This window comes from Zeus faber (assembly GCF_960531495.2).
Source record: "Zeus faber genome assembly, chromosome: 6".
Lineage (NCBI taxonomy): Eukaryota > Metazoa > Chordata > Actinopteri > Zeiformes > Zeidae > Zeus > Zeus faber.
The window spans coordinates 24,524,215-24,537,618 of record NC_137201.1 but is presented as its reverse complement, the minus strand read 5'-3'; the positions used below and the strand labels follow the sequence as shown (position 1 = coordinate 24,537,618).

The following is a 13,404-nucleotide window of genomic DNA, read 5'->3' as shown; positions in this document are numbered from 1 at the left end:
ATCTATCTATCTATCTATCTATCTATCTATCAGATGCAGAAAAGTGTATTTTCCCCTTGATGTTCAATGTGGCCCCCCCCCCCAGGAGAGCTCAATCTGTCCAATGGGCCCCAGGTCAGTTGAGATTGAGACCCCTGCCCAACAGGTATATCTGAAATGAATGTCACCACAGAAGGCCAGTCTCCATTAACCCGTGGACCACATGTGGCGTAGATGTAATGACATTAAATCAAAGGCCTCTTATTGGTGAATATATTATTATTATTATTATTATTATTATTATTATTATTATAAATGCTCGAGGTTTAGTGACGGTGAACCCTTTCAAACCACTCATCATTGCAAACTCAAGGCTTTGAAGCATTAGCTTTGCGCACACTGCCCTCTAATGGTGTAGAATGCATAACTCGTGTGCAGAACATGACCTGGACTGCTCTACTCACTTTCACTTTTCACATGCAAGAAATTTTGCAGTCTTGGGGGTTGTGTGTCTGTTGATGGCGGTGAGCTGGGTGAGAGGGATAAGAGTAAATAAGATTAGAAAAGCCATCAAATGAAAATATTGACGGAAAATATGAATATGCACATTATATATACAAGAGTTTTCAAATTCACCGTCACCTTCATAATGTGGCCAAGATTTGGAGTGAAGTGCAGACATGTAATAGGGAGCTGAAGAATGGAAGATATGAAAACCCCATGCAGTCGGTATAAACTGTTTCGCAAATCCCTTGCTGTAGTTTGACTTATAGCATCTCTAAAAATAACAGACACATGACTGCTGTTTATTTAGCCTGGTGATACAACACTTTGCTCCTTGGGCCTGAGGCATCGCAGGAGAGGAAAAGGGTATCTTCATACCACAACAGACCAACTGTGCGTTCTCCAGCGCATATTAACAAATAAGCTGTTGCACTTCCCCTTGGTGACTGAAAATATTTGCGTTTGCCGTGGGAGCGGTAATGCTTCCACAAGGCCGGTTCTGAAATCCCTTTGGGAGTCCACGCAGCTGTGTGCGACCCAAAGCTAAACAGACTTCACCAAAAAAAAACCTTAACTCTAAAGTTGTTACATTTTAGGATCCTTTTAATGAAGTATGATGGTCTGACTCTGGGTTTGATCTTTGGCGATTTTAACATAATGAGGTGAGAGAGTTTCCTGTACCGTAGGTCAGGCCTCGCAAACTGTCAGAGCAGCAAAATCTGTGAGATTTACTGGTTGAGACTGAGAGCATGTCTGAAATGATAGATATTCCAAGCCGAGTCAGAGGGTTTTTGTTCCTTATTTGGCAACAGCTTCACCCTTGAAGGAAACCTACATACAGTGTCTTTCCCGGCTAAAGGCAGGATAAGTAGGAATAATCAGCATTTAGGCCAATATTAATAAAGGATTACCTTGTCTTATCTTAATCAGAATGATCCCCATTTCATGACCAGGGAGGTGCTCGTTTATGGTAAATAATGAATCTGTGGATATGGACTTTACTTTTGCAACGACAAATATGGCAACAGAACACTATGAAACAGAATGCCTTTTGGACCATCCACGTAAACTTCACCACACACCTTTGCTGAACCATGTAGAATGATTTTTAACTGTACCACAGCCTAACTGTAAATTATTGAAGTGTACAATATTCACACACACACACGCACAAACACACACACACACACACACACAAACTAATATTAATTGTGACTCGAGTAGATGGCAGTTTCCTTGTTCTTGTGGAGTTCCTGGGAATGACTCTGGATGTGTGAGATGACATTTACTTTGATGACTAACCCACTAAGTAGTGATGCGTCCGTTCATTTGTCATTTATAATAAAGATCATTTTTAAAGATTGTGTCCAATGTTGGTTTGAGCGGAATTTATAAACAAACTTGAATAGTAAAGGAAATCTAGGATGGCTCCAACGCCCTAGGATCACGTGCAATTCATTCAACACATATTGGGGTTGAATTGTGGCTGAGATATATCTACCTTAAACTGAAGATGTCTACCATCTTAACCATAGCCATAATATGTACATGTTTGAATTTTCTTTCAAAAAGGTGACCGTCTCTGCTACCTTCACCCGTGCTGCATCATGGATTTTCTTTCTTTTTTTTTCCCATATCAAACTTAAACATTGTTTTATAGGATAACGTTTTATTAATCCCTGGGAGAAATTCAGGAACCAATATGCCATTTATCAGTATTATGCATATTAAAAACAAATGCAACATGAACAAATATGACGTCAGTTTGTTCCATGAGTCAACACATCTTGTGTTTATTTAACCATACATCCAAAATGCATTAAACCCAACTCTGTAGATTGTTTCACTTTGAGCAATGGTCCACAGCAATTTATTTAGACACAAGGCTGCAATCTGTAAAGCACACGTGGAAATTTGGTTTATACAGTACAACAGCCAAAATACAATAGTACACCTAGAATCATGTGATAAAGTCATTGTTTGAGGAACTGTTTTTTGTTAAACAAATTTAAATGTTGTAAATTCAATTTGAGATCAATGACGAATAAATGTTGCCGCTGCTGATTAAAGTTGTCAGTTACACTGACCCATTTTTCAAAATCAGTTTATATCACGTTGAGGAGTCTGTAGATCAGCGCTGCCTCTTTCTGTCTATTTTCTACAGCTATTTGTTTTGGGCAGGGCATTCTTAAAAACAGCAATCCCGTGGAAAACATGTAAAGCATAAGTAACAAAGCAACATGTTGTAGTGGTTGTCATTTCTTGCTTGTTTTAAGGCAGCGTTATAGTGTTCAGTGGTCCAGGGGTAACATAATCAATTAATTTTCCCTCTTTGGAAAAAAACAAAAAAACAAACAACGTTATTTAAAATTTCACTTTGTGATCAGACTAATCTATTATTGCTTGGTACCGGCTGTTTGTCTCTCCCACAACACAGCCAAAGCACAGACATCAAGTATAAAAGAAAACAAGCAAGGAAATCGTAATGGTAGGCCACCGCTAAAAACACCACCAGCACGGTGAGTATTAACAAAGTCTTGGAGATGTCGCTGAGAGAAAATGTCTCCCTCCACCAGGCAGTGTCCCTGTTGACGTGTCCCCGTTCGGCCGGCGGCGGACCCGGCGTTGTTTCGGGATGTAATTCCTCCTCCTCCTCCTCCTTCTCCTCCGTGCCTTCCCCGCTACCCTTGGCTCCGGGAGGCTGCTCCTCGTCCACAGACTCACTGATAGACGGCATGGACAGGAGAGATTGCTTGCCCCGGACGACAAAGGGCCTTTTGCCCGTGTTCAGGCCTATTCCTACGCCGCTGTCTCTGGCGGCCGGCGCGAGGCTTCGCCTCTGTGCGACCCGTAGGCAGCGCATGTGCAGCTCCACCTCGTCGTCCGACGGAGACCCCGTGGAGCTGCTGTCCTCGCCTGCCGGGTCACGTTCAGGTTCATCTCTAAATGTAAATGACCCCGCTTCGCCAGCGCCCGGATCGTTTCCATTCCTGCCCGAATGGGGAATAACTTTGGATTGTTCGTTCACTGCCTCCATGTTTTGTTCATCGCCTCCTTCTGAGAAGAGAGGGATTCCATTTGGGCCACATGCATTTTCGCCTTCCAATGCATTTTCTCTGTCCATTACTCCCTCCCCGTCACCCTCGTGCACATTGTTCACCGGTGCGGATGCCTCAACCTTGCTTTGTCTGCCGCGTGACCTCTGTTCCGAGCCTTCTGTCTCGCCATCCCTATCCTCTTTTGGGGTGTCCCCCCCGCTCTCCTCCGCCTTCACCGCTTCAACCGCAATCTCTGCCTCCCCTGCTTTAATGGTTGCCATTTCCTCCCCGTAATCTGAAATTCCCCCGGCCTCCTCCTCCTCCTCCATGTTTTCCTCCCGCTCCCCACATGTTTCTGTTTCTTCCTCGCACTCTTCTCTCTCCATTTCTTGGGCGCCGCCCGCCGCTCCCTCATCTCGGTTTTCCGCCTCTTGGGCGCCGTCCTCCTGCACTGCGGTGGCTCCCCCTGCGTCCTCGTCATCCTCCAGCTCCTTCCCCATGTTTGCCTCCTCCTCCCAAACCACAGGTTCTGTCGCCGTTTCCTCCTCCGTTTTATTATTATTTTTCGTCACCCCTAAGTCTTTTTCGACTTCAAAGTTCTTCTCCAGATCTTGTGCATCGTCCCCGGCTACAGAGTTCTGCTCGGATCCCTTCTCCATCATGACGTCTTGCTCCTCCTTCATCAAAACACCTCCATCTTGCTGCTCGTCCTCCTCCAAGGCCGCAATGTCCTCCACCGTTTCTTCTTTCTCCTCTATTAGTGCCGCCGCCCGTCTCTCCCCCTCCTCTGTAACTTCCTCTTTTTGGCCTCCCCCCTTATGTCCTAATACATCTCCCTCCTCCACCATCATTTCCCAATTTGCGCCTTCCGCGCACAGTTCCGGACGGACACTCGCCCGTGCCGTGACCGCGCCTGTGATCTCACGCCGCTCCTCCTCCGGGGACGCGCCGGTTGGTTTTCCTGCCAGCGATGTGGTGTCCTCGTCGGCTTTCACCGACACGTCAAGGTGCGCGTGGGACTTTCTCCCCGCGATGGGTGAGATTGATCCTGCCTCTTCGGCGGCATCCTCAGTTTGAACCGCCCGCTTCTCGTCGTCGTCGTCGTCTCCCCGACCGTGTTCCACGCCGCCGTCTCCTTCCCCTTTTCTCGGTTCTTCCACGGCCTCTGGTGATGCACTGAGCGCTGTGTGGCTGAGATCTACAGCCGTGGATCCCGGCTTGTATTCAACTGTTTTGACACCGCACACGGAGTTTGTATTATTGGGGTCCGTTATAGTTAAAGTGGTTTTCTGGTTAAGTTGAAATGCCTGCAGTCGATTTATTTGTTTGTGTTGGTGGGAGCGTCGACCGTTTTTTCTCACAGGAATAGTCGGTCGGATATCTTTTCCGTGTTTATGCGATTCATCAACACGCACACAGTTTGCGGACGCACACCCGACAGTCCGTGGATCCTCGTCGGCATTGGCACACACTGACGCCGTATTAGAAACCCGAGGCGGCAAAGGCGGTGGGGGTTGTGCACACGTTGTCTCCGCCAGTGTTTGTGTCTGTGAGAGTGTTGCATCCGCTCTCGTCTTAATTGGAGACGCTTCACAACCCGCCGTGTGGGCGTGTGCTGTTTCTGCTTTACCTTGCTCTCGGACTGGGTTGAGGTCACATTGACGATCAAGGGGCAGTGCGCAATCTCGAGTTTCCCCCCGGAGGTTTGGACTCTCTTGAGGGATGGACACTTTCAACACATCATTGTTTAACGCCTGATGTGTCCCATCTTCTTCTGGGAAAGGTCGGCCGTTGTTTGGTCTCTCGGTCCATTGGAGTCCTGATTCCTGAGGATCAGCAAGGTTTTCCCCCTGGCTCCTGCTTGTATCTGCAGAACTACTTGTTCTAGATCTTTCATTTTCTCTGTGAGGATTATTCACAGTGATACAAACACATTCTCGGTCAGACTCTTGCATTGATATCAAATCCCTTGGAATTTCGGCACTATGGAACCTGGTGCCGCCTAATGACATGGTGGTGCTGTTTTCTTTTTTCTCACTGGAGGGAGGATGTTCAGGGTTTGATGAGTCTCCCACCTGTAGGTGTCCTGTCACTGGAGCTCCCTGATCAGATGGCCTCTGGCCCTCAATCTCCACATGGCCATACACCAGTGGATAAAGTGGAGCAACCACAGTTCCAAATGTAAAGCCATTGGCCTCAGTGGTAAGGTGTCCTTTGTTCTCTGGTGAACTGACATCACTAGGTTCATGATGTATACCGTGATTGTTATTCTGGATTTGTCTGGTACCTGCCGTTTTCCTCACAGACTTTTTCACATCTTTGCCTTTCCCAAGCACTTGTTCCCCATTTGAAAGTGATGAGATGTTGTGTGTGGGTGTCGAGTCTTTCCCCTTTGTTTCGACTTGGTCTGGGTCAACAAAATTGACGTTATCAGACATCTCAGATGTTTTGTAAGCTCCGTTGTTTTGTGCTGGCGGTGTGTAATGTTGGACAGCAGGAGATGTTTTGTTGCACGGTGGCAAGCCTCCGGCAGCCTTTGATGGATCTATGAGGGACACTTCACTGACTTTGTCCTCAGGTTTTATATCTTTCTGAGCAAAGTAGTCTTTCACTCTGGCCATCCGCGCTGCCCTCCGTTGACTTTTCCGGCTGCAGTTCTGGCTGCTCTCAACCTGCCCATCAACAAGAGGAATAGATTAATCTCACGCAGTTGCTGCTGTTTCGAAGGGGGATAACATTTACAACTACAGGCTAAGCAGTGGTGTGTTTAGTATAAATATTGCACTTGACTATATTGTTAAGGTCAATGTCACTATCATGGAAAAGTCCAACTAAATATCCATAGGATATGATGCAGTAGAGAAGAATGAATAAAAAAAAAATTGCAAAACAATTGTGACGGATTCAGGAATGTCTCACTGAAATCCCAATTTACCCTTTACTCTGCACCAAGCGACATGCTTGCAGGCACATGTATTCATGCCTGCCTCCATGTTACAGTCTATTCAGGGCTCTAAACTTGTCATGTGACATCCTCATTAGGAGTTGTTTTAGGCCCTCCACCCCCTTTAACCTTATAGATAACCCACTATATGTTACTGTTACATTATACTAGTGTGATCCAAACCTAGCTAAGGAAGTCAAGGCCTATATGTGTTGCTCATCATCAGTCTCAAAGATCTTTACAGGCCCAAAATTCTAAGGATAGATGATAGAGAGTTCCAGAATGTTTCCTCCTTTTTTTTAATTTTCCATGGCAAGGTTTTACAATTTTCTAAGACTAAGTGCAGGAAAATGAAATGAACTACAGCGTTGTAACCCACCAATAATTTCTGACGATCTTCTTCTGAAATTCCCAATTGAGAATTGGAGGCTTGCTTGGACTTCATATTGGCTTCATCCCCATGTTTTGATACACCTAGAAGAGAGAAACATTTTCCATTTGTCTTCCGATTTAAGTTTGTCAGTTATATTTAAGTTCTCAATAAGTCAAAGGCGATACCTTTCAATCCTATTTCGAGTGATTTCATATTCTCCACCGATGATACGGTCTCAGCAGCAGTGGCATTTTGACTGCGAATTAAATGAATAGTGATTATAAACTGGGATTATTTCACACTATAATATTTAATCATACTGGCGTATCTGGGTATCTTCTAGTTAGTTTACATGAACATGGATCGACTAACAATTCCCGGCCGCTCCTATCAAAAAGGAAATTGTCCTAGTCAACATCCAAAGCCATCAAAGGTTTTGAATGAAATGAGGAATTATAGTTTAGAACAAATTTTCAATTACAGTCTTTCAGAAAAAGTTGCTGTCACCTTGTCACCACATCAACGCACATCCACACTTCCCTCACCTGATGGCCTTGAGGCAGCTTTTCTTGAGTATATGTTCCCTCTGTGGCGTCCTCTTGAGTTCTTTAGCTCTCTGGTGACAGAACAGCACATAGTTCTTATTGCCATTGTTGTCCCAGAATATTCTAGCAGGGGTCTCATACCGTAGACAGAAGTCAACTCTGGCCCCCTGTTCCTGAAACGGGGGAACTAGGGTCAGCTTGAATAAAAAACTGTCTGTCACTCCATCGCTGGATCCAGGTATGTATTCCGCCAGCAGGTCAAAGTGGCTGGCCCAGCCGTCCAGTGTGGTACGGACGTAAACCATCTTATCAAAGGAGTTGTTCACAACACGGATCACTCCTCTCAGCATCGTGGTCCCAGGGAGAAGGTCAATGGACTCCAGCTCAACTTTCTGCTCCATGACTCTCATGCTTAGTTCCTCAGAAGATGGGAGGGAAAACAGAGAAGTCAGGTAGTACTCCTCCGCATCCTGACCTGCACCCTCCAGGGGAGCATAGCCTGGGACCTTTGGTACGTCCCAAGCGTCAAACTCCTTAACAAGCACCAAGCTGAGGCCTTTGGCGTCGGCGAAGGACACCCTCCGGGAGCCCGACGGGGGTTGCTCAGAGTCTTCTTCCTCAGATATTGACGCCTTTCTCCGTGGGAGAGGAGAACACTTAGGCCTGATGCCGATGACCACATCGCATTTGTCGTTGTCTCCATCCACGGAGCTGAGGCCCGGCACTCCTAAGAGCCCGCGGGCCCCAGAGGCTCTCGGTTCTCCCGCAAACTCCATCGGACTCTCTTGGAGAGAGTTAGGGGGGAACTGCCGCGCCTCTGCTGCTGGCAACTGACATTCAACAAGCTGTGACTTAACAGATGGAGTCGAGTTACAGATGACATTGTGGCAAGGGCCAACACTATAAATAGGCGAGAGGGGACTAGAACTATGTCCAGTAGTCTGGGTTCCGGAGGAGAAGAAGAGCATGTCATCGTCATTGCCTCTCTTGGACACTGAATTGGTGCAACATATTGTCAGCCATTAGAATGATAAATAAAAAGTGCTAGTGTCTAACTTCTACCTCAAGAGTACAAAGTAATCGCTATCATCAAAACGGAATACTTCATCACTCATTAAATCTTTGTCCCAATATATTGTCAGAGACTTAGAGAATCTGAGAATAAGTGTCCATCAAGTATACAACTATCTATGGCACCAGTTATGGTCGTTTGGTTTAATTTGGGTCCAAATGATCAGGCCCAAAATAGAATGCGTAGGACATTCTACATCTTCCATCGTATCGACCACTGATTCTGTGAAGTGTGGTTGCCTCATACTGAGAAATCATCTGAAAAGAAGAGAAACCTTCACCTTGGCAAGCAAATAACCAATCAAGATATAATAATCAATATTTGTTTTGAGCTTAATTCACATTCGGTTTATATCAGGTTACCTGAATTATATACGTTATTCATTTTATTTTGTCCTGAACTGTTATTATCTCACATCTTTGAGAATGCTTTGTACAAGTCATATCAAAAACTGTTTATCTTTTATCTTGCTGAGGCGATAAACTGCATTTTTCTTCGTTGAGTAAGAGCAATGCACCTCAGCAGTTGTTTGCCCTCCACTGGTTTTGAGCAGCATAAAAGTCTGTCTAAAGCCCTTAAGGAAATGTAGTTATTCAGACACAGCCTTTAATAGCACTTGACAGCAGGGCACTTGGTATTTCACACAAGTCTTCTGCATTGCAATTGCATCGCCGGCTCTGAATGCAGGAGTTAGAAAAAATGAGGAAAAGGGAAAAGAAACAGCACGCAGTAACAAAAGAAATTGGAGGAAAAACAGCTTTTCAGTAATCCAGGGAAACCGAAGACGAAAAAGAGAGAGGAGCGGAATTTGTTAGACGCCAGGAAAGACTGTAATAATGGCCTCTTCGGGTGAGAAAATCCCCAACAAAACTGTCCCCCGTGGTGGAAGCATTGAGCCTGTGCCGAGCTCGTCACGCAGGTCGTCCTGTGAAGACGTGCGGCCTGTCCCCAAGCTCTCGCACTGCCTTGTGGCTCGGGCCGCCAGGGTCCTGTTGTCAACGCCAGTCCACAAGCTCGACTCGGCATCCATCTGCGTGGCAACGGAGGACCAGGTCCCAGCACCTCGCGAGCGGGAGCCGGTGCTGGCAGAACAGCGTTGCAGCAACCTCACCATCAAAGCCTGCTTTGTGAAAGGGAGCCGCCGTGAGGACGGTAGGGGACACCATTGGGGGGACAGGGAGGGGTTCGGAGCGGTGTGGAAGCGTGTTAAGGAGTTGGGTTCGGACAGAGCGTAATTCCTCCCCGGGGGATGTTCTGCCGGAGTGCATTGGGAGCTTTGGGCTCCGTAGGCCCATGAGGCCTCTCCAGACAAGGGTCTCCAGACCGGGCAGCAGCACTCCACCATCCCTGGTTCAATCTGGGCAGAACACCATGGTGAGAAATTTCTCTGCTCCAGAGATGTTCCCGGACTCGCCTGAGAAGACTGTATTTGGAAGATGGTAACTGCGGCCAACCTCCGACCTACAGGGAAATACGTGGCTCGGCGCTGAGAGGGCCCAGGGAGTCACATGACGGAAGATTCATGACACGCTGCAACCTTCCCGTTTGCCCGACCGCAGGTCGTCGTGTCCGGTCTTCAGTGACGCAATAAACCCCCTGACGGAAACCATTTGATTCAACCCTGAACTCTCTGGAGACATCCTTGAATACTGCAGCGTGCTTCTCTTTTAATGCAAATCTTGATGAGCTTATATCTTTGCTTTCATTTTGCTCCCAGTAGGTGGCAGAAAGTTACCTTGGTAACAACGACGACACCTACACCCACTCTACAGCTGCACTCCGGCCTTCCAGCTTATTTGCTTTATCATGAACTCTCATCCAAACTACAGCATAACCTAAGGTCTCAATGGGCTAAACACCCCTTTCAGCATTTTAGCATTTAAAACACAATATTCGTGTGGTTTCTTATTTCACCATCTTTTGAACTGAGAAGTATACGTAAAAATCACGAAATTGTTTTCACAAATTCTACGGTGTTAATATGTTTCTGAATAACTTTAAAGATATGTTAATAATACCTGACAGACAATGTTCTTGTTTGTGAGCTTGTACTTGTACTCCCATAAATAAAGGAAGTAAACAGCGAAGCAAAGGAAGGGAAAAGGGAAGAAAAGACATGACAACAAAAAGATGACTGACGTTTCACGGCGTGAACCTTGGGAAATTGATTCGCCGATACAGTTGACGCTTCGACCGGGATGTGTGACCTCTGTGATTACAGATCTGTGGCATATAAGTGTCGCGTTCTCCCCGTGAAGTCACGTCTCGCCGCTGTTCGGATCCCCGCGTCGTCTGACGTAAAAGGTCGAGCCATGGGTGTCAATGCTAACTCGTGAATTCCTAAAGTTCCCGATTCGAGGAATCCACAGTAATGCATTTTTCATCGTCTTCAGCCCCGCCGCTCCTGCATTTAGCGACGGCTCTGCAGCGCAAATGATGCCCCATTTAGGGAAAGGCAGTTACACCAACATCTCCACTAAATCCCTGGGAATAGCTCTTTTGTCATGCATTGGCAGTTTGTTGCAGAGTTCTTTAGCTGTTTTGAAGACTCCTGGGTATTTAGATACAATGCATCTAAATAAAGTCGCGCAGGACTGTACTTGTCTGTTTTTGTTTTCAAACAAATTGATCCCTTTTGTCTCAGTCCTTACAAAGACTAAATTATACCTCTTTAGGCAGGTTTATCGTGTTGTGTTCCAAAGTCTCCTTTGGGCTTTGGGCTGTTTATGTACAGTAGGCCTATTTTTATGCACTAAGAATAGCAGCACTTGCAGCATTGCTTACATAATACAAAACAATTACCAATCAGTTGAGACAGAAATCCCACTGTGAACATTATAAAAATGACGGTTTGGTGTGCCTGCAGATGAAGAGGAACAAATAGGAATTTACGTAGAAAAATGTACCCTAAACCTCACGCTAACCCTAAGCAATTAAAATTGCCAGAAAAAATCGGCATTGATTCCAGATTCAATATTCAACAACTCAACTCAACTGTATAACATATATGGACACTTACACCAGGCGGGCACTGTGTGATCTTATTTCAATATTAAAGCCTATATTATTTTCCATACAAGGCCACATCTATAGTAATCTTTTGAAATTGCTCTATCCCTGAATTATATCCAAAGCAGCCTAAGCCCTGCACTCTCGTACCTATGTTCCTGATGTGAGCTGTCAGTCTGACTGTGTGAGGCTCCACCTCCTCAGGTAGATGCTCCTCTCTGTCAGTCCTGTTATCATCCTCACTGAGGAGGCTGCGTAGAGACACTCACACCGCCTGGCCGTCTTGAAAATCTCCTTTTACCGTCCGGGTATGTGCCTTTAAAATATGCTGTTCTAAAATGCTGTTTCTTCAGTTTCTTGAATTAGCTATCGCAGAAAACCTTTATCTATGTATTTATTTATTTATTTATTTATTTGTAATGATTGTGTGATGACATGTTACTCCTGAGGTCTTGCGGATCTTCCAGAAAGTTGATGTTTAAGGTGAAGTTTTCTTTCTTTAACATGTTATATTTTCAATTTTTTTGAGGTGCGTTTCACGTGAGGTTTTGTTGGTGAAACGTATACTCATATGATGGAAATGAGAAAGAGGTGAGAATGATTAAGATGCGTGACGTGCGTGTGTACATATAGACAAATACCATAGACAAGGTCATTATTTACACACCAAAGCCACCATTTCTCTGCATGCGCCTGGCATGCTAGAAGCCCCATCATCTCAGATTTTAATGGGCTCAATAGGAAAAAAAAAACTTCCCATGGTTATACAGTATATATCCAAAAACAAGAGATGGGTTGGCTTTCAGTGGAAAAGAATATGCAAGTTGGAGAAATATGTAAAAAAAACAACACTTTTTTTCTCCCATTTTAGGCGTGGAACACACAGCGTTCACAAATAAGATCACCCACATCATTAGAATTGGCTGGGAGCTTCAACTTCAACCCAAATCTTTAAAGGAGAAGCTGCACACGCAACTCTCCGCCGTGTGACCGAAACTTTCCTTCCGTCCGCCAGCAGACCATCTGTCACATCGGTAAATAACCCCTCTAATCTTCTCCCGTTCACCTGTCCCCATTTTGACACCACCATGTTAAAACTGTCTTTGTCCGTCCTCTTTTCCTGCAGGGCGCGAGCCGGAACGCAACGAGGTTCAGCTTCCTTCTCCCTCACACCGGAGGAAGATTCCAGCTACCGGGGACTTCTGCAGAGTCGCCAGCATAAACAGGTACCTTCATCCTCCTTCTCTTCCTCCTCCTCCTCCTCCTCCTCCAGCCCTCCCCCGTCTCTCCTTCCTCACCATGAGCGCGGAAATAGAGCGGGGTTGGGTAAACAGATGTCGGCAGAACGCTCCACATCGGATACACTCTGACAGGACACTCAGCGCCCGGCGGCTGCTCGCTCTGTTGACAGTGGCAGCCTTTCCTTATGAGTTCTGATCTAAGTTTGGTGTTGACACACGGAACTCTGTTTGTCCTTCATTATTAGTTTGCGCGCCGCGGGCCTGGGAGGGATAATTATTCAGCCAGCCGGGCCAAACAGATGCAAGTCAAAGGCAAATAAGCACGGCCTCACGCAATTTTATGCTTGTCTGTTATAATTCCCTCCGGAGAATCTTGATCAGGGGGAATCGATGCAATGCGGAGCGGACGGACGGTCTCCACCCTTTTTTTCTTCTCTCCTCTCATCTTGTCTTGTCTTCTTGTTTGAATCTATTCTCTGCCTGTTTCCTTTGCTGAACATATATATATATATATATATATATATATATATATATATATAAAATTAAGACAACATTAACCATTCTCTCACTAAAGTGAAGAGTCGTTGTAGGGTGTGTAGTGTATGGTCTTGTAATGTATTTTTCGCAACCTTGAAATTATGCAAATATTTTGCAGTTATGTAATAATAATAATAATGAGAATGTTGAAACTATAGGCTG

At 45.5% G+C, this 13,404-nt stretch overlaps 1 protein-coding gene across 1 annotated transcript; it reads right to left on the bottom strand.

Moving 5' to 3' along the window:
• Positions 1–2,285: 2,285 nt before the first annotated feature.
• Positions 2,286–8,159, bottom strand: ppp1r3ab (protein phosphatase 1, regulatory subunit 3Ab; the record flags this gene model as incomplete). The annotated part of the gene is made up of 4 exons (XM_080002896.1): positions 2,286–6,193; positions 6,845–6,939; positions 7,024–7,094; positions 7,384–8,159. The coding sequence occupies 4 exons, from the start codon at positions 8,157–8,159 to the stop codon at positions 2,867–2,869; spliced, it is 4,269 nt and encodes a 1,422-aa protein (XP_079859022.1). The 3' UTR covers positions 2,286–2,866.
• Between the last annotated feature and the right edge of the window lie 5,245 nt (positions 8,160–13,404).